Genomic DNA, 26,106 nt, shown 5'->3' on the forward strand with positions numbered 1-26,106 from the left:
GGCACGGTTAAAGGTTGGTCACAGCGCACCCCATGTTCCAAAACTGGCTCTACAGGCGACGGGGAACGGGATTCGGTACAATGCACCAGCTCGACCATTGAGTGCCATGAGAAAACCGGCTAGCAACTGACCACCGAGTGAGCAGCCCAGAGCTTCCCACATACTGAGGCCAGCGGACTGTCCGGTGGAGGCTGCGTATAGATTGCTCACGTTTGCCGTGGTAGCAAACCAGAAGGCCGAGTATGTGATCGATGTCCAGGTGCGGTCCTTTACCGGGGTGGGACGGATAGAGTCATTGTCGAGGAAGTCGGCTGGTTGAGTGGTCCCGTCTGCTAAATGTTTCTTGACAAGCAGACGGTTGTGGACCTTTTGGACGAGAGAGGCCATGGTTATTCGTTCGCTGTGTTATTAGAGGAATCTCGTGGGCTGAGCTCGGCTCTGTAAAGAATGCGGGTCACGATTGATCTTTATAGAATACAGGTCAAGCTCAAACTGATTAAAGAATGAACTTCCGGCAAGCAGATATGGACCTCAGCGACTATGTCCTCGATAAGGGGCCCTGTTTTGGATACTTTGTCCGTCCTAGGGTTCCTGTGCAACAAAACTCCTTGATTCCCCGGACTCCAGAATTGATAGGATCGGATCCACTGAACCCCATATTTCAACATTCATCGCCTTATCGACGGCTATCGGTAGGGTGGATTGATACAAGCAGTAGGCTTGTGGGTCATTGCTAGTTAATATGCGCAGAGTTATCGGTCGTAGTAACTCTGTTATCTGCTCTAGCTTGTTTATGAGTAGAGATTGTATAGTCCTCAAGGGGGGACAAATCAGAACTACTTTTTTAATGGCTAATCTCCTATAATTCCCTTAAACACCAATCCAGTTTTATCTCTATCTCTATATTAAAATGGTTATCTCTCATTAAGCATTTTATCCTTCTGTGGCTAAAAGATACCTATCAGAGAGTAGAAATGCACATTTATTACCCCTGCGAATTGTAGATTGCGCTAGAATGGTTTGGGGTGTACCCATGCGTTTTCCGACGATACGCTGATAAGAGACAATAATCGGCAATCGTGGGCTACCGGCGATCTCCGCCTTGCGTCCGTTGGAGATATTACTTGGCACCAACGGCTCGAAGGTGTCGAAGCCTTTGCCTATCATTCTATATTAAGCGGCCACTTCCGTTGTAGATTTTCATGACATATTCTCAGTCATCACGAAACAAGTAGCACCGCTATTGTAGCAACTCCCTTCACTATTTGCTATCAGCCTTTCCTCGCTCTGGACCATTATCTGTAGCAGCCACAGCATCAACAATATCATTGTCATCATTACACCTGAATATTATAACGTTGACAACTGGAATTAATCACCATGGCTACTGCAATGGTCGAGACCACAGCTCCCGCCATCGAGTTTACAACGGTGCAGCTGTTAACACCGAATGGACTTGTCTCCCGTCGAGTGCGCTGTGGCACGCCACGCACTCCAACTCTCGGCGAGATGCCTATCATCGATCTCAGATCTATAGATGGAGATGAACCAGCGCGCAAAGCCCTTGCCACTCAGATTAAAGGAGCGGCTGAAAACACGGGATTTTTCTACGTTTCTAACCACGGCATTCCCCAGGATCTGATCGAGGAGGCTCTGGAACAAGTCAAGAACTTCTTCAATCAGTCGCAAGAAGACAAAGATCGGGTCGCTTTTACCAAGGCGGGCAAGTTTTGCGGTTACCACGGCGTTGGAAGCACACAAATCAACAACAAAGAAACAAAATGTAAACGAAACCCAATTCATGTGTTCAATTAGGTTACTCACAATATATCAGATAACAAAGAAACTTTCTCTATGCGATATGACACTCGTATCGATCCGAGCCATGACTTTGAGGATGACATTAATTCCAACTTTGATTCCATAGATTACGTTTGGAACGGAACAAGTCATCTCACAGAATTCCGCCCTGTCCTTACCGAGTTCTATCAAAGTCGGCTAACATTGGCACGCAAGCTGATTCGGTTATTCGCCCTTGCTCTTGAGTTACCCGAGGACTACTTTGACAGCATCATTACCACACCTGGTGCCGATGCAGTGCATCTTCATTACCTTGGCACTGACGAGACTGAGGATATAGACGTTGGCATTGGATCACACACCGACATCCAATGCGTGACTCTGCTATGGCAGGATATGTCGGGTGGGCTACAAGTTCTCTCGGCTGATGACGAGTGGCTGGACGCTCGACCCATCAAGGGAACTCTCGTCATCAATATTGGTGACTTCTTACAGAGGTTATCTAACAACCGTTTCAAATCGACTGTTCATCGTGTTTACAACCGTCAAAAAGCATCTCGTTACGCCATGCCGTTCTTCTTGGGCTTTAACCCAGATGCCGTCTGCGAGGTTGTGCCAACATGTACTGATGCAGAGCACCCTCCTCTCTATGAGCCGATTTCATGTGGTCAGGTAAGTCCCAACTACTACATATTCCCAACGAGATTATAACTAAGCACCTTGACAGTGGCGTAGCTCTCGTCTAAGATTAGCAGAGACTGGGAAGTTGAATTGAAAGATGAATTGCAGAGGGGAAACATTGCTGCAGGCATTCGGAGTGGGGGTGCGTTAGTCTTAAAAACCTTAACAATGTAAGGTCAGCCGCACGAGGCTAGAGCTTACAATGATGTTATGAAGGAAGGAGAAGGAAGCTCTCGCTACGAATGTTTTAGATCATGTGTGGGATCGGGAGCAAATATCAGTACTTTTCAGTTTCAGCCAGAGTATATAATATGATAGTATCTTGAAACGGGACACAAACTACATGTGTATGAGACGTTGAGATCCAAACCGATTAGCAAGACGAAAAACAGGGGATATAGAAAGTCCCATCCACTTTGAAGGTTCTCATGCTATAACGGAGGTTGAGCCGAACAAACATAATACACTTCCGATGGAGTATGTTCTCAGTCGTCCGTAGTCGGAGGTGTTGGGTATGTATATTTAAAAAGAACGGTCCTCAACGCCTCAGTCAGACCCTCATCCAGTCGAGCGGACATTGCGTTCTTGAATTTCCGCTTCAACATGACCCTCGTTAACAACTCGACTTTTTCGTCTTCGCTGAACCGTGTGTCGTCAAATTCTGGTCGCTTATGGGCATTGGTATTGAGAATCGACGATTCTATGGTTGCAGCGAGTTTCTCAATCTCATGTATTCCTAATTCTTGGTCAGCGTGACGACCTCTTAGTAGTATAATATAATTAGGTTTCTTTTTTCTACCGCAGTCTTTTATAGATCCTTGAATATCGTTACTTTGCATATCCTTGCGGTCAACAAGAGGTATCAGGTCTCACGTACCAGGCAGCTTGAGGGCAAAATTCCGTACAATAAAATAACGTTCACATTCTTCCATCCACGATGTTCTGTAACACCATCTATCGAGCTCGGGGTTCTGCTTCATGTTGATATCATTCTCGACGGTGGAGTATATGAGATGATTAATTTTATCTCTTCGGACCATAGTTTGAACTGAATTCGTGATGCAATTCGTTAGCCACTTGCTGTAACGATATTGATTGCTAAATACCTTTACTGAGAATGTCCTCTGGGCCTTCTCGGAAATTTGGGTCGGAGAAGAGTTCCACCACCGGCTGAACAGTGATAAAACTGTTTTCAATTTTCAGTTGCATCATTCGTATCCTTTTCATGTAGAGCCAAAACCTCGCAGGTGGCAGGAGCATGTACATCTGACGTAGTAAATTGCGATTCCTGTTTCGGATGACTTCATCCACACCATACTGATAGCTCCAAGAATCAATTTTGATTCGTAGATGTTGCATACGGCTAGCCTGTTCCCAATCTTTCAACCAAGTTCCAGCACCGCGAGCTACATAAATCAGCAAATGCAACTGAGGAGAGCATTTTTCGTAACTTACCGAAGGCTGTATATATGGCCAGAAAGCCATTGTCATGTTCGGGACTGCTCTTCATGTACTGATGATATGTAGTGAACTTTTCCTCGTGCTTCTCGCCACTGAACATGGGCGGACTAGGAATTTGAAACCATCGGGATTGTCTCTTTGAGCCCATTTCCTTCATCAGTTGATCCAGCTTCCGTAGCTGTACAACTATGGCGTCAGCATCGCAACCAGTGATACCCTTTGGCGCGGTCATGTAGTATTCAAGAGTGCGTAGGAATGAAGCTTGGCTCCCGAACACGATGCGAGAGCAATGTGATGAGTTTTCGAGGAGAATCTTATTGAGTTTGTTGACATGATCTCGCCCCACTGGAAATAGGCTGAAATAAAAATTGTCATCTTTCGTGAAGGAATCGTGCTCCATTTCAACCCGCCCGTTGACGACCTTTGAATAGCTGTTTCTCGCCTTTGTTATGGGAAGATCTTCCAGTGAAGACTTTTGGCCGACGCCAAAAGTATCATCAACGGAGGTATAGCGCATAGTCTCTCTCCATTCCCGAATTTCCGGGTCACGGTCTTCCTCTGGAACTGGCAAAAGGAAGTGGCGCAAGACGATCATCAATCTTGGCGAGACTGGAGCAAATTCGTGAAAGTTGGCATCGGCTACCCCGTGGACCTCCCCAGTGTGTATATCCTGTGCAAAGCGGCTGGGCCCTTCGAAAACATTATAGCTGTTATCGGTAAGCACAAACTCGTCATCAGGATTTGACGGTGTGCAGATAGCCATGTACATTTCTTGAACATGCATGATAAGCCAATCAGCATCATGGGAGTACATTTGTTGTTTAATCTTGTCCATCCACTCTTTTTCCGGATCCATCTCTAGAGTTATGATTGTTTTGAGACTCTCAAGCCACACCTGAATAGGGCGTGTAAAGCCATGATCTCGCATGTACTGTTTGAACATGACTTTATCGTTGGCCCCGTAGCTCTCAACTGTTTCGTGGTAGAATCTTTTATGGAATGTGGACCCACGAAATTTCAGAAGAAAGAGAAATTTGCGAATAAGATCTTTTTCTGATCTTGGGAGACATACAAATCTGTCGCCGTCTTCCAAGGCCTTGGTTATTTTCCGAAAGACTCTCTGGGCTTGGTTTTCCATCTTGCTGAACAATTCTTCTACCTCATGCTGCTCCTTTTTAGTGCCGCCATTCTTGTCCCTGTACATATCTGTCAATCCGAGAATTCGCTTGACCGGGCTCTCGTCAATGACATAAGGTGTTTGAAGCAGGTTAACGTTATTGACAACCTTGTCGCCTGGGTATCTTTTCAATTTTCCACTGTCGAGACTAGGGCGATTCTTCTGTTTCTTCTTCTTCTTTTTAGTCTCTCCTGATGCTTCAAACTCGGTACAGTCGTTGGGCTCAAAGTCGTGAGCAAAATTTCTCAATAGAAATTGAGGAACGAAATGATGATACTGAGACGTGTTGTCTCTAGCTAGGTCGATGGTCGCCATCTCAAGGGCTCGACAGGATAACAATTGATAAACTGGAGGGCTCTCAAGTACGATATCCTCTGTCCAAAACTAATGGAACAAGATGGTCAAAGCTAAGATGTTGACAACGATCAAAACCTGCGTATCTTGTAATCAGGCTGTGGAATGAGGCCTCCTCTGCATTGGTGCCTGACAGCCTGAAAGAGGCCTACAGTTGTGTGTGTAGACTTCCCCTTTCCGCCAATGAGGGGTGCATACCACGGTACGTCATTTTGGCAGAAGGTATTTGCTTGGAACACCGTATAGGAAGCTTGACTGATAAAACCCCGCAGAACCGCTTTCTTTTTCGTCCCTGCACTCCTTTTCTATCATCTTCTTCATTCATCCCTATTCTTCAGTATGCTTCAATTGGAAGCTGTCTCTGTGCAGCTTTAACCTTTGTGCCTGGAAGCATAATCAACTGTCAATCATTGTAGCATTGCTTCCAGGCACAACCGATATTCCATGCCTTTGAGATTGGAAACATATCATGTTATTTATTCACAAGCCTTTTTTCACTAACACATCGGTAAGGTTTTATTTGCCGTTTTTACCCACGAAGTAATTACTAATGCGACCGTGCTATGTAGAACCCCATACAAAGGACTACTAGACTGCGAGCATCGCGAATATCTTTCAAATTCAATTTTGGGTCCCAAACAGAATGTGTATCATATCACTAACAGTCCAAGAGGGTAGCAATTTGTTACGGAACCTCACTGGCTCTTCTGATGCCTTTATACACGTTCTGTTTGGGATCCAAAATTGAATTCGACAGATATTTAGTAATGTGTCGCGTCAGTCTTCGCGGGATTGTGAGGAAAGAGAATTCTATTTCAATGCAATGAGTGTCGACTCAGAAGGTACATGTCGTGACTCAGAGAGAGCGCGGCTTGATGCAGAACTTCCTCACTGACTGAAGCTTAGGATTCAAAAGATTGAGGACCCGGATTAAGTCGTTAAAAGGTGTCCAATCACTCGTCCAGTTACCAATACGACTGTCGAGGATTACTTGAAATTATTTTGCAGCCCCAACAACTTCCACATTTCTACGCAACGCAACCAACCAACAAACTCACAACCTCTGCCTCAACCGCAAAAGGCGGTCTACCATAAGTACAAATTTCAATAAGCCCTTGAATCAAGGATTAGCAAGTCTATACTCACAATGGACGATGAGTGGCAGTACAACCTCCTCGACGAGGATATGCCGTTATCTACAGACCTGAATGATCCTTTTGGGTCTATACCTCCTGAGATGGACCTCTCCCTCTTTGGCTCATACCAATCAGCAAAGTACACGGCATCGGCCATGGGAGATCCATCATTAGGTCTCGCTATAACATGCGACGAGTATCTACCTGATGAAGCATACACTGACTTTTTAGCCGACGTGACGAGCCGAACAGATAACAGTTCTTTCCAAAACACAGACTGTCTGACTACGTTTGATGAGCTGATTGTATCTGATGTGCTTGGTTCGTCACAAAATAGCATGGATCATGTAACATTTTCAAGTGGTTCATCACTATCACCTGACTTCGAGAGCACTATTATTTTCCCTTGCATCACAAGATCCCCCGCCCTATGGGACTCGCCAGAGCTGAATTACATGCGAAACAATATGTCTTCTTCCAGTTCTGCACATCAAGATTCACCTTTATCTTCGGCAATAATTTCAACATCTTCTCCATCAAAATCTATAAACGAATTCTCACTAGTGCAAAAGGGAAAGGCTATTAGGGGGAAGAAGTCACCGCTTCGAGCTCCGAGGTATATTTTTAGAAGCCATTGTATGAATAAACGCTAACATGTTTTTACTTCAGTCGCCAGCTTCGCCACGTTTTGAAGCCCGAAGTGTGTCAATTTTGTTTCAAGGGACATCCATTCAAACGAGAGTTGGAAGAACATATAAAGGTTCACCATCCAGTAGCAGCTTCCAGTTTGGGAATCGATATGTCTCGTCCAGTATGCAATGCCTGTGGAACGACGTTTTCTCGCAGGTGCAACTTGAAAAGGCATATGGATACTAGTTGCAAGGGCTTAGCGGGTAAAAGAGTAAACACAAGAGTAAATTATAAAAAGAATATAAGCTAATATTAATATTTCCCTTATTTCTATATTCTCTTTGCAGTCTATTAAACTGATAACAGATTTCACCCTTGAAGGAAATCTACTATGTTATGGTGCATGATGTGTATTAGAGCCTCGTCAGCAATTATGCCTCTACGGGACAGACCTGCTGACTCAGGAAGAGAAATACGGGTAAACTTCGGATCTGATATCTAGATCGGTCTTACGATGCCCTTACGCATTATTTTCCTTTCTACATTTAACTTTTTATTTAATTTATTAAATTTTAATTATTTAAATTGGTTTTTTTAAAAATATTATTAGTCTAAAATTTTAATATATTAATATAATATAAATAATATTTATTATAAAAAGAAATTTTACTTATTTATATTATAATAAAATATTTATAGTATATTTAATTCTTAATGTATACTAAAAATAAATTAAAATAATAACCTTTTATATTTATAAGCCTAGTACTTCTATCTTATTTATTTATATATTCCAGCGAGTAAAGCAAAGGAACACAGGCCCCACAAATCTTCATATCGTTATTTAACATATCTCATACAGCGGGGTAAGCAACGAAATTTCCCTCATACCACCCACTCCATTCAGTTCTGTCAAAGCTAATTGTTATACCAACACCAAGATACCGCAGAATGTCAGCCCCAACGAATTCAAACATGCAAACGCCACCTAAAGATGAGAGCGACTCTTGCAGTCGCCCAACGCATCATTTACAAGAGATCAAAGTCGGGGATAACAGCGTTCAGCTCTTGTTGTCGACAAAAGATCACCTCTATGACGCCAAAGACGTCGGTGCTGGAGTCAACTGTTATCAAGTTATCGGTTCTTGGGAAGATGGCTCAGTTCAGGAACTTACCAAGGTCTTGAGCCAACGCCAAGTCATCGAAAATCGGCAGTCATCTACATACGCTGAGGCATCTCGCTTTGAGAGACATGGCGCAGGAAAGTCTCTAGCAGAGGCCAGGCGAACAACATAATAGGGCCATGAACGGGCCGCAAAGAAGAGAATGAAACTATCTAGTTGATTGCGTATACCCTCCACTCACGCAAACCTCGTCTACCGTCCTTTCATTGCGCACATATTGCCGGCGGTTTTGGGATCTCAGCACCTCGTTGAGACTAGCCTCTGAAACAGACCCAAAGAACTGAAGCGATCCGTCACCAGCCTTAGCTCCCTTAATGTTGAATAGATCTCCTAGTGTAGACACGCATATTTGTTTTCCATCGTCCCCCATACTGATATCTTCAACCACGTGCACCCTTCCTGACGAAGCCCATTCCGATGCCCGATCACAGACACTTAAACACTGTTTCGTGCTTTCCAACTCATTTTGAAGTGTCTGTAAATTCGCACTAGGGTCGATTTCCTGATTCAAACCTTGAGCCAAAGACCTAAGCTGAAGATTCTCTTCGGTACTATCGCGGTGCGATTCAAGGCGGTCGATGGCGTCTGAGAGACTATAGCTGCATGATTTGAGTGTGGAAATAGTGAGAGAATCAGCGAGTGTCATGTTATTGGCTGAGATAGACATTGAAGCTGCATTCGGGACTGGTTCAGTAAGAATGGGTTGAAAACTCATCCCATTGATGTCTTCAAGGAGATGTTTCAAATAGTCGAGGCATCGTTCTGTACTTTCTTTTTCCTTTTCGAATTTCTGGAGATTGGTATGACCTTCGGTAGCTTCGGTGGTTGCGCCCTGAGATACTATGTCTTGCAATTTGGAGTCGATGTCTTTCAGATGCTTCTCCAGATCAAGTTTCGTATCGCAAATCAAGTTCTTGTAATCATTCAGAACCTCAAGAGTAACCTTGGAAGAGCGTCTGCGAGCAAGTTAGCGAAACCTTTTCTTTTAGGGCGAGAAACTAACAGGTTGGCGTCAGCCAGTGCTATGGATATGGTCCCTTTGTAACCGGCTAAAAGTTCTTTGAACGAAACAATATCGCCATTCATGTACATTAACTTGGCCCAATCTCTGAAGCTTGTCCTTCCCTCTCCCCGAGTGCGCCTGCTGTTCTTCTCGATTAGGGTTTGAAAATCTGCGCACGCCTGTCGGCATTGAATGAGGGGAACTTTGAGCGGCAAGAACGTGGTCTCGTCGGTGCGCACATGATCTTGCAGCGGCCTAAGAACCGATTCAAGATCTTTCAGTTCTCGAACAAGATCCAAAACTGCAGTGCGGTGGTTTCGGAAGTTTTGAATAGTCTCATAGAGTATCTTGCTTGATTGCAGTGTTGCAGTGACGATGGCAATGAGTCCTGACGCCACACTTAGCGGATCGCCCATGATGGGTCACCGCTTCGCGTACTAACTCTAAACTCTAAGGACGTTAGATATGAACGCTAAACAAAGTATATTTCCTTTAGTCTTTTGATTTCAATCTTGAAACGAATCGGGCTCGGTGAGGCATAAACAACCATCAGGCTGTCCGATGTGGGGTAAACACAAGGCACCAATTCTGCAAGCCCCACACTGTCTCGCAAGTATCAGAGCGGGTATAGATAGTAAGACTTTAATAAGGAGCAATATCTCGGAGAGTACCCTACAGTAGACACAGGGATAAGAATAACTTAAAATACATCAGCCATAAAGAAAATAGCAAATGCTTAGCGATAATGATATATAACTGTTTAGAACAGTGATAATACATCTTATCCTTCTACATTTTACTCCGCATATATATAATATATTATATACAATATATCCAACATTGCTTACACTTCTTACTCCAAAGTGCAAATTGGCATGTTGAGGTCACTTGAACTATAATACAAGATCCTCCTGTTGCTCTGGAATGTCAATCAGCCAGTCTGGAGCATCTTGAAATGAGAGAGCTTAGATCAGAGAGCTCAGTGCAATGCAAGGCAAAGCCATAATGATAAGACCGCCGCTTACCTGCAAGGTGTTAGATTCTTGGTAGGGTCTAACTTTCTCCACGTTCCATCTGTTACGACATTGAATCTTGCCGGTCAGATTTATGCAAAGGCGTTACGTTAGAGGTAATGAATTATTTGTGGGGATAGTAAAGGTCTCGTACTGAACATCTACTGATTGAGTAGTAATTAATTATTAGATGTACAGCTACAGTCAAAATCTGGGGACACCGTAGTGCTATTCTGGCTTGCGGCCGTATACATAGCGCACCACGAAATAACCATGAATCCTGCGGTTACTGAGAGCCTTTCGTGCCCTCATCAAAAACACCTGATACTTATCCTTTGGCCACTGCAGCACATCATTCCACAACAGTAGAGTGTATCCTTCACCAATCAGAAAATATAAAAGAACGAGGTTATCAACGACTTACCTTCCATGTCATTCTCCAACGTCAGCTTGACATATCGGCCAACTTCAGCCAACTTTGGATCTTTGGCCCAACCTCCAATTGGAATCTTCACATAGCACGTGGAATCAGCTTTGTACACGAACTCTGAGCGGTTGAATACTCACCTTATAGTCCACCGTTTTGATGTTTACAAGCCCTGCATCTGCCAACCCCTTTGGCTGCAGGTCATGCACGAAAAAGGTTCTACCAATCGCTTTACCACCCTCTTCATACAGCTTGTTGCATAGCTTGTAGACCTCTTCCTCTTCAGCAGTGCCATCGTCGCTGCGAAAATGAATGTCGGCTTCAACAGACTCAACCCAGCCTCCAGGCTTACAGACACGGTAGGCTTGCTGGTATAAAGCAGTCCAATCTTGGATAGCCCCAAAGAGATAACGCATGTGGACGAAATCAAATGTATCGTCTTTCCAGGTCCACGTTTCGGTGGCATCGTCAATCTCGAAACGCACATTTGGGGGAACCCATTTAGGCTGTGTGGGTGAGAGATCAGTCGCTGTTACTTCTGCTTGCGGGAACTGATCGGCAAAGTCTCTGCAAGTTTGTTAACATTATTTCTCTTGCCGAATTCTGTAATCATCGTACATTGCCCAAATTCCTAGTTAGTCTGTTAGCTTTGAGAGTCATTCGGTCGAATCTTATGGAGGCGTTTACCACTTCCTGTCCCAATGTCAAGCGCTTTCTAATCACCTGTTACCACCTAGAATTTTTAATACTTGTAGTGTCATCCCGCGCACCTGGACGTTGTTTCCGATCGGAGCAAGATATAGCTGACCGTCGAGTAGAACCGTCAAATAGTGATGGCTGGGACCCCAATGAGCAAAACGTAAAAGGCATTAGAGTATCAAATCTCACCTGATATCGACAGACTCTAATTGCTGTTCATCATTAGGAAAAGAGTATTCAGTGACGAACTTGTCGCTATGAAAGGTGCGGCCCTGAACACTTCTATAATGAAGGATGCTCGACGAAACCGAGGCAGTTGAGCTATTACTAAAATGTTGTCAGCATAGATTATACATGACTGTAACAAAACTCACGCATCTGTTTCTAGTGTTGAGTCGGCGTCGTCTTGAACATCCTTTTGAGCAGGTTAGCATCATTAGCGGGACAGAACATCTTTCAAACTCTCACGTCATCATTTTCTGCGGGTACAAGTTCAGCCTCTGGAGACGGCATTGATTTTGGCCCTGAGGCTGGGGATGATGACCCAGTTGGTGATTTATTTTTGGGTGACGGCATAAGGAAATACGGTCAGGCGATACTGGTTCAACTGTGTCAAAGTTCATACGAGAGATATTTTGTTGACAGTTCGAATTAAGGGAATATGAGTTGGAGAGGGGAACCCTGGGCTCGCGAATAGGCAGTATGCTGATGTTGCATCATGGTGGGCTGTGTGACGGCCACTTTTATCAGATCATATCTTGATCCGAGCATGGATCTTCTTATAAAGTGAAAAATAAAAATCCTCAAGGACGTACAGCACGCATTGAACATAGTGTGAATGTATTGAACTATAAGAGAAGGATAAAAAATTGTAGAGTTGAATAATATACTAAAAAAACTAGCAGAGCCAGGATACAAATAAATTAGAGAACTTGATAAAATGTCGCAGCATCCAAGTTAACCTCAGAGTTGATGCAGCTGAATCAGAACGAAAAAGCAATGTAGTCTTATTGAGACAAACTCCGCCTGGCGAATATACAAGTTATGTCAAGCAGGGTCCATTCCCCCTCAGGGATCTTCTGCTATAGTCGTGCTGCTAGTCGCCTCGGGAACTGTTGTTAAGCCGTCGGTAGTAGTAGCCGTTGTTGTCGTCATTATGGTAATATCACTGCTGGAAGCCATGGTGGTTGCAGTAGCTTCAGTATCCTCAATTGGCTTGAAATCGACAGAATCAAGGTAGGCACCAGCATTAGCGCAGTAAAATCCGAACAAGACATTTATGTCAAGATCATCATCCAGCATGGCTTTAGTGATTTTGCAAGTAGTAGCCAATTGATGCCAGTCACCAACTGATTCCTCAGCGCTCTCACGCATGACCGATTCACGGATAGGAATAAAATTCCCCATAGATCCCCTAATGCATGCCGTGATAATAGTACTGCAACCGTCGCCGTCTTCACTGAAGTAATCGACACGAGTGCGACCTTCAAGACTGTACGAGCCTTCTTTGAGTGCCTTCTTGTTGATCTTTTGAAGGATAAGGTTGGAGTATTGTTGGCCATCTTGGATACCAAACTCGACTTTTCCAGAGGATGGTCCGTCAAAGGCGTTACCAAGGACTAATATGTCGTCTCGTGGGGTGATTAATTCCCAAGGAGCAGTTGTTCCATCGTCGAAGCCGGCATTAGTAAGTAAAGGACCCTCGGCTGTCGTGGTCGGCACCCCAGTGCTGGAAGGGTCTGCAGTTGTCGTTGTCTCTGCCTCGCTGATGGAAAGGCTTGTCCCAATGGAAGACGATAAGGTGCCAGTTTCGGATAAAAAGCCAGCAGAGGTGGTTTCGGTTGTTGTAACAATTGCTGTGGCAGACGATGGCTTACAGGGGCTAGCATCGGCCACCGAAGCCAAGGCTGCTACAGCCCCAATAATGAGTGTTTTAGAAAGCATGTTGAGTAAACTGAGCAAAACAAAATGAATGAATAGAAGGATTGAAAGTAAAAACGAGATGGATGCGGGAATTTGGGAAATTTACATTTTCTACTCGATCTACTTAAAATGAAGATGGGGTCTAGATTCAATGGTTCCAGGACACAGACCGTAAAGACAGAACGCTATCGCGCTAGAGTTTATTTCATTTTCATACTATTGACTTTAAATTGATTTACCCGTTAATAGTCTCGAAATTCCACCATTGATAAAACAAAGTATTTATTTGTTTTGGCCCTTACCTTGGATAAGAGTTTCACAGTTTCAACAGTGCTTAATTTCCCTTAGAAGTACCTGGTGTGTTGTGAACTTTACTTGGGTATATCGAAGCAGCCACAACTGCCACAACTGCTGCTTCAAGCTCCTGTCACTAAACCTATTTCGGAAAGAATAATGCAGTTCGCTTACTAGGTCCTAAAAGGGTTAAATCAGCAATTGATTACACTTGATTGGTCCTTTTTAGACTACATGACTTTCTCCCCTACATCGTTCTCTTCACCGGTTGAGAAGTTAAATCCGACGAACAAGAGAAGTAAACCGTGTTTTTATTTTTTATTACCTTAGGAGTCATCTTGGCACCAATTAGGTCTGTTCAATGGTCTTCCCTGGTACCCTTAGCCAGGGCTGTCTCCGCTGCCGGAAGAGGAAAATCAAGGTATGTTGATCCAAACTGTCAGCGCACATCTCATGTTAATCCTCTCTTTCTTTTTTGTCAGTGCGATGGTAGACGCCCAGGTTGTGAAAAATGCGAGCGCTACAGGGCACCTTGTCCGGGCTATCATCGCCAATTAGCCGTTCGACACTGTGGAAAGCCTGGTCAGAGCCTTAAGCGCGACAGCAGCAATGGCTCGCGCACAGTCGCGATTGAGGAATGGTCTAACCGAGATTATGAAGCAGGCTCAAGGGCGACAGAGGTGCTCGTTCCTGTCCTTCGCCAACCGCAGCCGTCTCTTGACGACGAGTCCTTGAATTTCTTCATACATGAGTATTGCGTCTATCCTGGTCCAGGTGTCTTGCGAGGCCACCTTGATTTCCTTGAGAGCATGTACAGGAACTCTGACTGTGCATCATGCATACGTCCAACTACCCTTGCTGTAGCATACCTATCACTTTCCCGACATTATAAATCTTCAACGCTGTATTTCACGGCCAAGAAATATTACGGAGCTGCTTTAAAGTCGGTCAATAGAGAACTTTCTATATCAAATAGACAGACTCTAAAGGAGGAGACACTGACATCTCTCATGCTGCTAGGCATTATTGAAGTAAGTCACCGTCCTCCACAAACTACATGTCGCTAACAATGTCTCGAGGATCTTGAGTGCCAAGGCCAAGATATAAAAACTGTGCACATGAAAGGCATCGCGATGTTGTTCGAACGTGTCGGGCAGAAAGTCCTAAGTAATATTTCATCGTCGCTATATGGTTGGATCTTTGTGCATTTGGTAAGTAGATGTTGATGATTGATTCAAGATACTTATGCTGACACAAGAATAAGCAAGTCCCATCGCTTATATCTGAAGAAAAGATGGAATGCCTCATTATTCCCGAAAGTCAGATGGATACATCCAACCCTGTAATGCGTCTCGCCCTGGTCGTTGCTCACTGTGGCGATTTTTACAGGGCAGCTAAAAGGATTACAACTTTAAATGATCCACCAATCAACCCCCCAACTGAGCAGCGCGCCATGCTTACAAAACTCATCCAACAAGCCTTGGAAATAACTCGGCAACTCGCCTCAGCCGAACAGGAGACAATGCCGCCAAAGCTCAACCCGCAGACTGAAAAACGCCTAGTTGCTTCCGAAGACCAAACTATTGCTGCTTTCGACTCGCAATGGACAGCTTGCACTTGATGCTTCTTTTCGTCATGCCTGATCGTCTTCTTCACAATGGTACACAAATGCTCAATTTCATTGCTGGAACTTAGCCTATTGGATAGTCCTGAAAAAGAACTGGGCGAAACTGCGGCTGCTATTGCTGATATGTCTCTGAAGAAGACTATCCACATATTCTGCAGCGCGTTGCCCTATGTTTTCGGCGAAGTCGATGCAAGGGGACAACCCGTTGCTGTACCTCGACGGCAGATAGCCATTATGTACCATATGGTATGGCCGCTGTCAGTTGCTATTGCAAGTATACATAGCACGCGTCAACAGGTGGAAACCTGCCAGATGAGGCTTGATATGATTAGAGATTTCTATGGTTTGAAACTTGCCTGGTATTCTACTGGCTTGGCACGAGACTTGCTGTCATAAAAACATTGGTGTATAGCTTTTTAACGTCGCTCACTTAGACTACCATAAGATATAGATTTAAGAAAGTATAAATAATAAATTTATTATTAACCTTTAGGAATATGCATTCTAATAATTATGCAAGATAAGTATATCTTCCCTTTTAGCATAAGAATGAAGTAATATTAACGACTATATGTACAGCATTGGGTGATTAAGCAGGAAATCGTACTTTCTTATCGATGCGTAGGCCGTGAATGTCGGGCCGCTTCCGATGGTGCGTTTGCCGAGATCGACATCAACATTCTCCTAATCTGTAATAATTAGTCCCGAAATTCGCCCTGCAGCTCGACTTGCTCACTTCCCTTCAAAGCAAAGTCACTACACAATTAACTCAAGCTCATGTTCCTTTTCTTACATTAGCTAGACATAAATCTTCGTCAAATCAACTGCCCAATATGTTGTCTTTTCTACGGTCAGCACAGCCGCCACGCACCAACAATGCAAGGAATAACCCCATTACCTACGACTCTGGCCGCTCCTCAGTCAAATTTGACAAGCCAAATTCGGACTACATCATGACGCATCGCATTCCGCCAACAACAAAGGAACATGGCGTCTCAATTGTCGCTCCTCCTTTCCATTATCATATCCATCAGGATGAATATTTCAACGTGCAATCTGGCATAGGTCATTTCTACCGTGGCATCTCCAAGGAGCCATTCGCCGTTCTCTCCGACGAGCCTGGCGGGCAGCGTAAAGCATCCATCAAAGCAGGACGGTATCATCGCTTTGAGAATGCATCAGAGACGGAAGATCTGGTTGTTGATATCCAATTGGCGCCTGAGTCTTATGAGAATGAGCAGCGATTCTTTCGGAATTTCTTTGGATACTTGGACGATTGCAGAGAAGCACGAAAGCCACCGAGTTTCTTTCAATTAATGGTGTTTTTACATGATGGAGACACACCGCTGGCAGTACCAATGCCATGGGAGTGGCTGGGAAAGATTGCGAGTAGGTTGCTTCTTTGGAGCGCAGCGTTTTGGGGACGGTTTATTTTGGGATATAAGACGACATATCCCGAGTACTACGAGGAGACGAAGTCCAGATAGTTATTCAATTGAGCAATTCCATTCTTACGTCACCTCTAAACATGAATGGCTTGAGCCGTAGGTCCGGCTGGTGGCCAGATTCCGAGCACGCTTTCGCTGGCGGCTAACGCACCCTATACTCATTTCAACCCCGCACTCCGGTTATCATATTTCCGACGAGGTTCAATGGAATTTTAGAATACATAATCTCAAGACAGAGAACATGATCCCCTGCTGATTTTAAGTCATCTCATGCACGTCGCCATGGCTTCTCTAGTGTGGTCCTCGATTCCATGGGTTGATTCTGGTGTTAGCTGGCATAAACATCGAGCTTCATACGCAGCAAACGCAACTTACCTTCACACTTTCGATGTCTGGGTACCAAAAGCCGCAAACAACCACACTCTCCCGGTACCTGATTTTGTTCCTGGTAATCAAGGGCCTTGGGTCATCTATATCCATGGTGGTGCATGGCGTGACCCTCTAGTCGACTCCTCGTCCTTCGAAGCAGCAGCCCTTAAACTCTTGAGTGACACAGAGTCTCATATTTCGGGCATTGCTTCGATAAACTACCCGCTTTCAAGCCATCCTAACCATCCTACTCATCCTTCGCCACCTCGCGATCCTTCGCAACCTGTGGATACCGCTCGTACAGCCAAACACCCCGATCATGTCATCGCTGTACTCTCTGCTATTGCATATCTCCAAAACGAACTTGGCGTCGCTCACGATTACGTTTTGTCTGGTCATAGCTGTGGCGCAACGTTGACCTTCCAGACAATAATGAATCCGGATCGATGGGGGGCAGCTGCGCCCAAAGTGAAGAAACCCAAGGTCATCGCCCCTCTGAATGGGCTATATGACTTGACAACTTTCATCAACAATCCACCAGAGTCCCACAAGAAACTCCAGCCTCTTTACGTCGATTTTACGAAAAATGCATTTGGAAATGATGAGACTGTTTGGAGGGATATCTGCCCTACTATAGTTTCAGACTGGTCGGAAGAGTGGCCTGAAGGAAAGGTTGTCGTCATTGCCCAGAGCAAAAATGATGGTCTTGTCCCGTATTCTCAGACAGACCTCATGGAGGAGCATTTGAAGAAGAATTCCAAACTCGAGGTCATTGAGATGCCAGCCACTGGCGATCATAATGATCTTTGGAGACAAGCAGATGAAATTGTCGAGATTATAAAGAGGGCTGTTGCATATTATATTAAAGTTTAATAGAATTAAGTATTAAAGTGAGGTAATAAGATTAATTAATATAAGGATAAAGATCTAACTATAAATAGGATATATCCCTCTAAGCTATATATATATAATTAATAGATTAGACTATTTATATATTATTTATTATATTTAATCTTTAATCTTAATACTTTTACTTAATTTAAGATTATATATATAATATAATCTTATCTTCTTAATCTTATAATTATCTTAATAATAAAGTAAAAAACCTAAATAAAAATAAAATATTAACTTAAATAAAAAGCCTTAGGAAAACTTTATATTATTTAAGCAGTTATCTTATTAATTTACTTCTATTAGTTTTAAACTTATATTCTTAAATTTATTATAACTCTTAATTAAGGCTTATTTAAACTCTTTAAACCTTTAAATAGAAAATCCTTTTATTAATTTATTAGCTATTTATTTATATATTAATATATATATAAATTTAATATTTTCTATTTTTACCTATTCTTTATAATAATATTCTCTAATTACTATATATTTTATCTTTTTATAATATTATAGATTCTTTATAAGTATAATAGCTTTTTAATTATCCTTAAAGATAATAATTATAATTAAATTAGGCTATTTCTTTAACTTAGAGATTAAATCTTATAATAGTTTTTATAATTATATTATTTCCTTTATTATATATATCTAGGCTATAAATTTAACTTTATATATTAATAATATAACTATTATTTAATATTTTAAATATTAATTAATAATATTACTTTTAAGTTAAAAAATATATTTTATAGTTAATTTTCTTATATTTAAGTTTATTCCCTAGTCTATATTATAATATTTTAAAAGGTTTTTTAATTATCCTTTAAATATTAAAATATAGTTTTCTATTCCCTTAAAATAATATAAAACCCTTTTTACCCTAATAATATATTCTTCTATTAGGTTTTTAAAGTAATAATTAAATAATAAGACTATATATATAATATTTAATCTTATTCTTAATATTATATATATTAATAAACTAATTACTTTTATATACTAAGTTTTAATTTTATTTAAAGCTAGGTAATTTAGTCTTACTTCTTTAAACTTTATATCTAGAGATATTAATATCTTAATAGTATAATAGTTTTCTATTTTAAAGTTATAAAATACCTTTTTAATATATATCTTTTAACTAAAATATAGTCTTCTTTTTATATAATCTCTCTTAATTATAATTCCTAGGTAATAATAATATAGTTTAAAGTTAATTATTTAAAACTATTAAAATAATTATTTCTTAACTATTTTAATTTTATTTATATTTAATCTAATAATTAATAAGTTATTTATATAGATAATAATATATATTAAGTCTTTAATAAATATTCCTATATTAATATATACTAATTTAAAACCTAGTTTAATTAAATATTTTAATAATATTTAATATTAAATTCTTAGGAATTATTTAAGATTATATAATGCCTTATTTAATTTATATACTTATCTTAAATTATTATTAAACCTTTCTAGTTATTATATCTATATATCTTTATTAATCTTTCTATATAAGAATATAGTTTTTATATCTATTTATTTAATTTATTATAGCTATAATTATAAATATTACTTTATAGCTTATTAGTTTTATAATTAATATAAATATCTTATAATAATTAATACCTTCTTATTACTTAAAGCCTTAAATAATAAAGTATTTTTTATATTTAATAATTTATTTATTAGCTTTTTATTTAATTTTAAAAAGTTATTTCCCTTATAAAAGAGATATATTCTATAGTAAATAAGTAAAATACTATATATTATTATTTTTAATTAAAGCTATTTTTTTATTTATTACCTTCTTTTACTTATTCTATTTATTACTTTTTATTACTTACTTATATATCTTAGGTTTAAGATTATATACTAAGAGAGTATATAGTATTATAAAGCTAATAAATAAAAATCTATTATTTAGACTTAATAATTTAGCTATAAGTTTAAACCTTAATATTTATTATAATATTAATTAAAGTAAAGTAAATTTAAAATAATATTATATAGTTAAATAAGATATTTTATATATATCTATTATAATATTATCTTATTTCTTTAATTAAAATAGAGAGATAATAGTAATTAAGTTATAAATAATTTTATTATTTAATAGTATTAAGTAATAACTTATTAATATATTATCTTTTAATATTATATATAAAGATATCTTATATTATAATTAAATAGCTTAAATAAAGTTTAAGCTAATTAAACTTTATTATAATTATCTTATTTAATATATTATAGCTATATAAATATCTTTAAATAACTTAAAAATATTTAGCTTATATTTAAGCTAGATATTTTATATATTTTAATTATTTTCCTTTATTTTTTTTTTCTTAGTAGAAATCTTATTAAAAACTATATTATTTATAATAAAGATTTAATTATTATCTTTTAGCAGAATATAATTCTATAACCCTTAATATTTTAAGAGTCTATAAGGTCTTATTTTTTTATTTATTTTCTTTTATCTTATTAAAGGGATAAGTATATACCTTTTACTTTTAATAATTTAAAAATATCTTAAATCTAGCTTTTTATTAGTTTAAGCTTCTTAAGGAGTTTTATTTTTCTTAGCTATAAGACTTAAATTCTTAATATAATTATAAGTATATAAGATAAATAGCTACTATTTTAATAGTAATTTTAATAAGATTATAACTAGGTTTAATTTCTTTAAAATAATTTAATTTTTTACTTTAATAAGGCTATTTTATTAATATTATTTTATTATAATATATAGTATTCTAATATTTAAGTGTTTATAATATTATTAAAATAAATATAATATATTTTCTTTTTTTTTATTAAAATATAAAAATTTAAGTTATTTTATAATTATTTCTTTTAATTAAATTAACTTTTAGAAAGTATTTTATATTTCTAATTTCTCTTTTAATAGAAAAATTTATAATATTATAATATAATTATTAATAAAGAGGGCTTAATATCTATATTTATTTATTCCCTTAATTAAAAATAAACTAGCTATATCTATATAAAGACTTTTAAATATTCTTATACCCTTTTTAATATTATTTATATAAAGGACTTTTTTTATTTTCTTAAAACTATAGTTATTATACTTTAATCTTAGTATTATTAATTAAAGTCCTATAAATTATTTTTATAATTTCTTAATATTTCTTTTTTTAAGATATTTTAATTTATTATATTAAATTCTTAAGTTTAAATCTTATATTTTAAATAAAGTAAAGGCTATTTTTATTTCTTATTCTTTTTTATTAATAATATAAATTCTATTCTTTTAAATAGCTATTATTATTATTTATTTTTATTAAATAATAATTACCTTTTTATATTTAAATATAATAAATATTCCTTTAATTTTAAATATAAAGACTAATACTAGATTTATATATATATCTAAGATAAGAAGAGATTATTATAAGATAATTACTTTACTTACTTATATATTAATCTTATATATATTAATACCTCTTAATATAACTTTAATATCTATAATTTTATTAATTAAGTTCTTATAATAAGGTTTAAGATAGCTAAACTTTATTAGCTAATAGAATATATATAAGGATATATTATTATTAAGGATATAGATCTTTTAAAGTATTTATATAGTTTCTAATAGTCTAGCTAATAATAATATATTATTAAATACTATAAAGCCTATTCCTTATTTAAAGATTTTATTTATTATAACTATTATAATATAATTATTTCTAAAGTAATTTTATTAATTTTTAATTTTTAAATATTTATTCTTTTTATTTTAATTAATATAGAACTTTCTTTTTAAATATAAATATACTTATTAATATCCTTTAATATTATATCCTATTTAATTATATATTAGGTAAATTAGTTTATTTTTATTATTATCTTTAAGTCTATCTTTTAACCTTATTAAATTATTTCTTATAATTAATATAATCTATTAATTATTTTACTACTTTATTATTTATTCTTTTTATTTTACCTTTATAATTATATTATTAAATAATATAAGTTATTTTATAATTACTTTATTTATATTTTTTTCTAGAAATATATTATAGTTTTAATAGAATAAGGTTAAAAAGACTAAATAGGCTAGCTTTAATTTAATAAAGAATTTATTAATAAATTAAAAGTATTTAATAGTAAAGCTTTTATTTAATTTTAATAATATAATTCTAGCTTTTTAAAGTTTATTTATAAAATATATAATACTATTATAATTCTTAAAATAAAGTTTTTAATACTTTTAATTAAGTTATTAAAAATAAGTATTTCCTTTTAAATAAAAATAATTTTAAGTAAATTTAATAATCTTTTTAATTATCTTATTATTTATAATACTTTTCTTTATTATATTCCTATAGTTATAATTTAATTTATTTTTAATAGCTATAATTACTTTTTCTTATTTACTTTTTTATACTTTATCTTATATATTTAAGGTTTCTTAGTATAAATCTATAATAATTATAGCTAAAAATAGCTAAATTCTATTATAAATTAAAAGATCTTTATACTTTACTATAATAAGATAGTCCTTAATTTCTCTTATTTACTTAATAGCTTAATCTAAAGACTTTAGCTTATTAATCTAAGTAAAATAATTAAGACTATATTCCTTAAAAGATATATTATTAATAATTTATAATAATAATTATATTATTATTTTCTTTATTTAAACTTAATAAAATATATTAGGTTAATATAATTAAGTTTATTAATATTATATCTTTAAATTCTATATTTAAAAAAGAAGATTTTATTATAAATTTAAATAAATTTATTAAGCTTATAATAAAGAAAATATCTTTAAATACTAATAAATCTAAAAGAATAAGTAATAATATAAATAATAACTATATATAGGTTTTATTTATTTCTAGGTTAAAAGATATAATTCTTTTTATTTTAATAGTTAAGAATAAAAATTTCTCTTTATATAAATATTAAAAAAAAAAAAGTTTTTTTAATATTTTATATAAATATAAGTTATATTTATATCTCTTTATCTTTAAGTTTATTAGCTAATTAATATTTTAAATTATTTAATAATAAATTTATTTTAGCCTTAAAGGATTTTTTAATTTATTAAATAAAAATACTTTTTAAATAAATCTATAGTTATTTTATTATAATTAACTTAATAATTAATTATAAATATTAATAAAAATTATTTATATAGTAAAAGTTAAGTTATAAAACTTAAATTATAAAGTAAAAATAATAATAATAAATAAGAATAATTATATAATCTGCTATCTAGGCTTATAACCTATTAAAGTAAAGTAATAAGATTAATTAATATAAAAATAAAGATTTAACTATAAATAGAATATATCCCTCTAAGCTATATATATATAACTAATAGATTAGACTATCTATATACTATTTATTATATTTAATCTTTAACCTTAATATTAAGATAACTAGGATTAATCTATTAAATAGCCTACTTCTTTAATAAAAAATACCTATAAAGAATATTATTTACTATAGGAAGTAGGACTTGCGCATTAGGTTTATTAGCAATAACTTCTTAGTGCTTACTGTACTTAGAAGATATAACATTTTCTTAGGGGGCCTTAAATATCAACCGAGATAACGTTCTAATCCACAATCGAGTTTCAAGCCATTGCATGCCATGCCATCATGGCGTACGCGTGGTTCCACTTTTGCGATTAGTAATTTTCCAAAGGTGCATCAATTAGTTTAGAAAGCCCACCCAATTTACCCAGACTTGTCAGCACCGTTGTAACATTATAGTGGCAGTATTAGGTATAAAAGCCACAGTCTCATCGCACATGCGACTGCCGATGCTTTTCATCAAGAGAAAAATTCTTTCTATTATCGAAAACCTGCAAAGTTACATTATATCCAGTTACTATTGCTCTCCACTAGCACACCATTACTATGTGTGATAACGACAACGATTCGGATGTCACTATGGGAAAGATTTCTCGCGATCATGGAAAGTCTATTGTTGAACTTCTCTTAGACATCCAAAAGAGTCAAATTGGACAGAAAAAGTTTTTGCCCTTTGTCCAAAATCTGGAATGTTTAGCGCTAAATAAATATCCGCGCACTCTTTTATCTCGTCAAACGATTAATGCGTTCAACAACCATGAATATGTCGCTTTATCGTATACGTGGGATGCGTCTGAGGATGAAAAACGTACTTCCGGTGGCTACCAAGTTCAGATGCACGAAAATGAGAGAACCTTCGATCCTTCCAAAGTCAGAGATTGCGTTTTCGATCGCATCACCAAGTATATGCGGAAATTCAGGATCAAACTGCTGTGGATAGATCAACATAGTCTTCAGCAGGCTATTTGTGAGCGAGCAAGTTGCGACCATATTGAATGCTACCGAAACCGTCAAGGAATAGAGACTATGGACCTTGTTTACAAATTGAGTTCACACCCTGTCGCTTTGCTCACGACTCCTATTAAAATTGTCAGCGACCTGAAGCTCCTGGCAAGAATACTTCGCGGTGATCTGGTAAGATACAATAAGTCGAAGTTGATCTTTCAGCTATCAAGAGAGACTCATCTTCAAGAGGCGAGGAGGGCCTTGGGGCTGTTGAGAAGGTTGACAGAAGACAGTTGGTGGAAAAGAGGGTGGATATTCCAGGAGAATTACCGTGCCGGATGCGGGTTATGTCTTCTTGTTCCTCATTCCTCCAACTTGCAGCGTTACAAAGTGTCCTATGGCGCCACAATCTTCGCTGATATACCTGACGAGCTCTGTATCGATGCTACTGAATTCTCATACGAGGCTACCCGGCTCTGTTTAGCCTTTGACGCGATGTGCTCTTTGCCGCCTGAAGACAGTCAGGCGATAAGCCGGATTCTTGAAACTGCTGGGAGGTACACACTACTATTGGAAAAGAACATGTCTATGTCACCAACAATCTTCTTGGGTATCAGTAAACGGAATCTGAAGCGACACTGGGATCAGCTGGCGATAATCGCAAACTGCTGTCAGTATTCTACGCGCCTTGACGTTCAGAAGCTGAGCGACAAACGGAGCAGCTTCAGTCTCTCCAAATTGGCATTATTTTTGCTAAATGGAGAGTTACTGTGTAACGACACCCTTGTACACCAAGCATCACAGATGAATGTGTTGGATTTTATTGCTTCGCAGTCTTTTAAAAGGTTTTCTGCCCCCTGCGACCAGCCGAGTCTATCCTTCAACAAAGGTTGTCGTCTTACTGACGTCGAACTCACGAGTCAAGGCATATTGACAAAGGGGCATTTGTGGCGCCTTGGGAAGACAATTCACGCGTCTTCCATCAAACGCCGATCTGCTTGGGTTGAAAAACCGAAGGGAATACTGGATCTTCCAGCACGCAAACTGCTCACTCAGCTTGAAAATACGCTTGAAGATCTCGAAGATGACCTCGCGAATGACCTCGCGAATGACGTTCGGGAGTACCTCGACTGTGACGCGGCCAGTGCACTTTATCCAGAGTACTGTGATAATGTTACGACCTTTTATATGAGACAAATGGCTATAGAGCTCGCTGACGCGATTTACCTTGGCAAGACTTTGAGATTAGCTTGCAAGTGGGAGCCCTCATGGCGGCGTTCTCGCTCTCGTTCTCGGGCAATCTTCATCTGCCAAGACGAAAAGTATGAGGAGTTGAAGACAACCCGTTTAGTTAGGCGACGCAAGGTTCCTCTAGATAAATCATCTCTGGTCTTTACATCGTTTTCTGCCAGAAGGCAAAATACTACCAAGTACGGAGCTAACGATCTGGATCGCCACGTATCGCTGGAGGTAAATCTGGTGGATTCTGTGAATGGAACTGAACCATCACTTCCTTGCCTGGAAATCAAGTCTTGGATTCATGGATTGTGTTTTTTTAAAAATGTCAAGAGGGATAATGTTCTCCTTCCGTGGCCTCCTGGGTTTGAGCAAATCACAGATTAGTTTCTGAAATTTAAATTTCCGTAAATTTGCTTAACTACAGTCTTAGGATTTGCGTCA

At 37.7% G+C, this 26,106-nt stretch overlaps 14 protein-coding genes across 14 annotated transcripts; 9 read left to right on the forward strand and 5 right to left on the reverse strand.

Annotated features, from left to right (window-relative positions):
* Nucleotides 1-18: 18 nt before the first annotated feature.
* Nucleotides 19-387, reverse strand: FSST1_010349 (uncharacterized protein; the record flags this gene model as incomplete). The annotated part of the gene is made up of 1 exon (XM_083233371.1): nucleotides 19-387. One exon carries the CDS (start codon nucleotides 385-387, stop codon nucleotides 19-21), a length of 369 nt encoding a protein of 122 aa, XP_083080045.1.
* Nucleotides 388-1,380: 993 nt separating this feature from the next.
* FSST1_010350 (isopenicillin N synthase family dioxygenase) lies at nucleotides 1,381-2,575 on the forward strand (the record flags this gene model as incomplete). The annotated part of the gene is made up of 3 exons (XM_083233372.1): nucleotides 1,381-1,783; nucleotides 1,835-2,472; nucleotides 2,528-2,575. The coding sequence occupies 3 exons, from the start codon at nucleotides 1,381-1,383 to the stop codon at nucleotides 2,573-2,575; spliced, it is 1,089 nt and encodes a 362-aa protein (XP_083080046.1).
* A 391-nt stretch (nucleotides 2,576-2,966) lies between these two features.
* FSST1_010351 (DUF4238 domain-containing protein) lies at nucleotides 2,967-5,434 on the reverse strand (the record flags this gene model as incomplete). The annotated part of the gene is made up of 4 exons (XM_083233374.1): nucleotides 2,967-3,217; nucleotides 3,359-3,529; nucleotides 3,588-3,887; nucleotides 3,937-5,434. 4 exons carry the CDS (start codon nucleotides 5,432-5,434, stop codon nucleotides 2,967-2,969), a joined length of 2,220 nt encoding a protein of 739 aa, XP_083080047.1.
* Nucleotides 5,435-6,620: 1,186 nt separating this feature from the next.
* FSST1_010352 (uncharacterized protein) lies at nucleotides 6,621-7,128 on the forward strand (the record flags this gene model as incomplete). Its single annotated transcript, XM_083233375.1, has 2 exons — nucleotides 6,621-6,930; nucleotides 7,091-7,128. The coding sequence occupies 2 exons, from the start codon at nucleotides 6,621-6,623 to the stop codon at nucleotides 7,126-7,128; spliced, it is 348 nt and encodes a 115-aa protein (XP_083080048.1).
* Nucleotides 7,129-7,263: 135 nt separating this feature from the next.
* On the forward strand, nucleotides 7,264-7,485 carry FSST1_010353 (uncharacterized protein; the record flags this gene model as incomplete). Its single annotated transcript, XM_083233376.1, has 1 exon — nucleotides 7,264-7,485. The coding sequence occupies one exon, from the start codon at nucleotides 7,264-7,266 to the stop codon at nucleotides 7,483-7,485; it is 222 nt and encodes a 73-aa protein (XP_083080049.1).
* A 705-nt stretch (nucleotides 7,486-8,190) lies between these two features.
* On the forward strand, nucleotides 8,191-8,535 carry FSST1_010354 (uncharacterized protein; the record flags this gene model as incomplete). The annotated part of the gene is made up of 1 exon (XM_083233377.1): nucleotides 8,191-8,535. The coding sequence occupies one exon, from the start codon at nucleotides 8,191-8,193 to the stop codon at nucleotides 8,533-8,535; it is 345 nt and encodes a 114-aa protein (XP_083080050.1).
* Nucleotides 8,536-8,571: 36 nt separating this feature from the next.
* FSST1_010355 (uncharacterized protein) lies at nucleotides 8,572-9,842 on the reverse strand (the record flags this gene model as incomplete). The annotated part of the gene is made up of 2 exons (XM_083233378.1): nucleotides 8,572-9,379; nucleotides 9,427-9,842. 2 exons carry the CDS (start codon nucleotides 9,840-9,842, stop codon nucleotides 8,572-8,574), a joined length of 1,224 nt encoding a protein of 407 aa, XP_083080051.1.
* An 825-nt stretch (nucleotides 9,843-10,667) lies between these two features.
* FSST1_010356 (class I SAM-dependent methyltransferase) lies at nucleotides 10,668-12,078 on the reverse strand (the record flags this gene model as incomplete). The annotated part of the gene is made up of 9 exons (XM_083233379.1): nucleotides 10,668-10,816; nucleotides 10,864-10,948; nucleotides 11,007-11,433; nucleotides 11,485-11,497; nucleotides 11,554-11,581; nucleotides 11,637-11,703; nucleotides 11,755-11,892; nucleotides 11,940-11,980; nucleotides 12,034-12,078. 9 exons carry the CDS (start codon nucleotides 12,076-12,078, stop codon nucleotides 10,668-10,670), a joined length of 993 nt encoding a protein of 330 aa, XP_083080052.1.
* A 555-nt stretch (nucleotides 12,079-12,633) lies between these two features.
* On the reverse strand, nucleotides 12,634-13,509 carry FSST1_010357 (uncharacterized protein; the record flags this gene model as incomplete). The annotated part of the gene is made up of 1 exon (XM_083233380.1): nucleotides 12,634-13,509. One exon carries the CDS (start codon nucleotides 13,507-13,509, stop codon nucleotides 12,634-12,636), a length of 876 nt encoding a protein of 291 aa, XP_083080053.1.
* Nucleotides 13,510-14,143: 634 nt separating this feature from the next.
* FSST1_010358 (Zn(II)2Cys6 transcription factor) lies at nucleotides 14,144-15,403 on the forward strand (the record flags this gene model as incomplete). The annotated part of the gene is made up of 4 exons (XM_083233381.1): nucleotides 14,144-14,203; nucleotides 14,265-14,813; nucleotides 14,862-14,993; nucleotides 15,041-15,403. 4 exons carry the CDS (start codon nucleotides 14,144-14,146, stop codon nucleotides 15,401-15,403), a joined length of 1,104 nt encoding a protein of 367 aa, XP_083080054.1.
* A 36-nt stretch (nucleotides 15,404-15,439) lies between these two features.
* Nucleotides 15,440-15,805, forward strand: FSST1_010359 (uncharacterized protein; the record flags this gene model as incomplete). Its single annotated transcript, XM_083233382.1, has 1 exon — nucleotides 15,440-15,805. The coding sequence occupies one exon, from the start codon at nucleotides 15,440-15,442 to the stop codon at nucleotides 15,803-15,805; it is 366 nt and encodes a 121-aa protein (XP_083080055.1).
* Nucleotides 15,806-16,242: 437 nt separating this feature from the next.
* Nucleotides 16,243-16,896, forward strand: FSST1_010360 (uncharacterized protein; the record flags this gene model as incomplete). Its single annotated transcript, XM_083233383.1, has 1 exon — nucleotides 16,243-16,896. One exon carries the CDS (start codon nucleotides 16,243-16,245, stop codon nucleotides 16,894-16,896), a length of 654 nt encoding a protein of 217 aa, XP_083080056.1.
* A 243-nt stretch (nucleotides 16,897-17,139) lies between these two features.
* Nucleotides 17,140-18,099, forward strand: FSST1_010361 (Alpha/Beta hydrolase protein; the record flags this gene model as incomplete). Its single annotated transcript, XM_083233385.1, has 1 exon — nucleotides 17,140-18,099. The coding sequence occupies one exon, from the start codon at nucleotides 17,140-17,142 to the stop codon at nucleotides 18,097-18,099; it is 960 nt and encodes a 319-aa protein (XP_083080057.1).
* Nucleotides 18,100-24,027: 5,928 nt separating this feature from the next.
* On the forward strand, nucleotides 24,028-26,049 carry FSST1_010362 (uncharacterized protein; the record flags this gene model as incomplete). Its single annotated transcript, XM_083233386.1, has 1 exon — nucleotides 24,028-26,049. The coding sequence occupies one exon, from the start codon at nucleotides 24,028-24,030 to the stop codon at nucleotides 26,047-26,049; it is 2,022 nt and encodes a 673-aa protein (XP_083080058.1).
* Between the last annotated feature and the right edge of the window lie 57 nt (nucleotides 26,050-26,106).

This window comes from Fusarium sambucinum, chromosome III, assembly GCF_050947815.1.
Source record: "Fusarium sambucinum isolate potato_lamoka chromosome III, whole genome shotgun sequence".
NCBI lineage: Eukaryota > Fungi > Ascomycota > Sordariomycetes > Hypocreales > Nectriaceae > Fusarium > Fusarium sambucinum.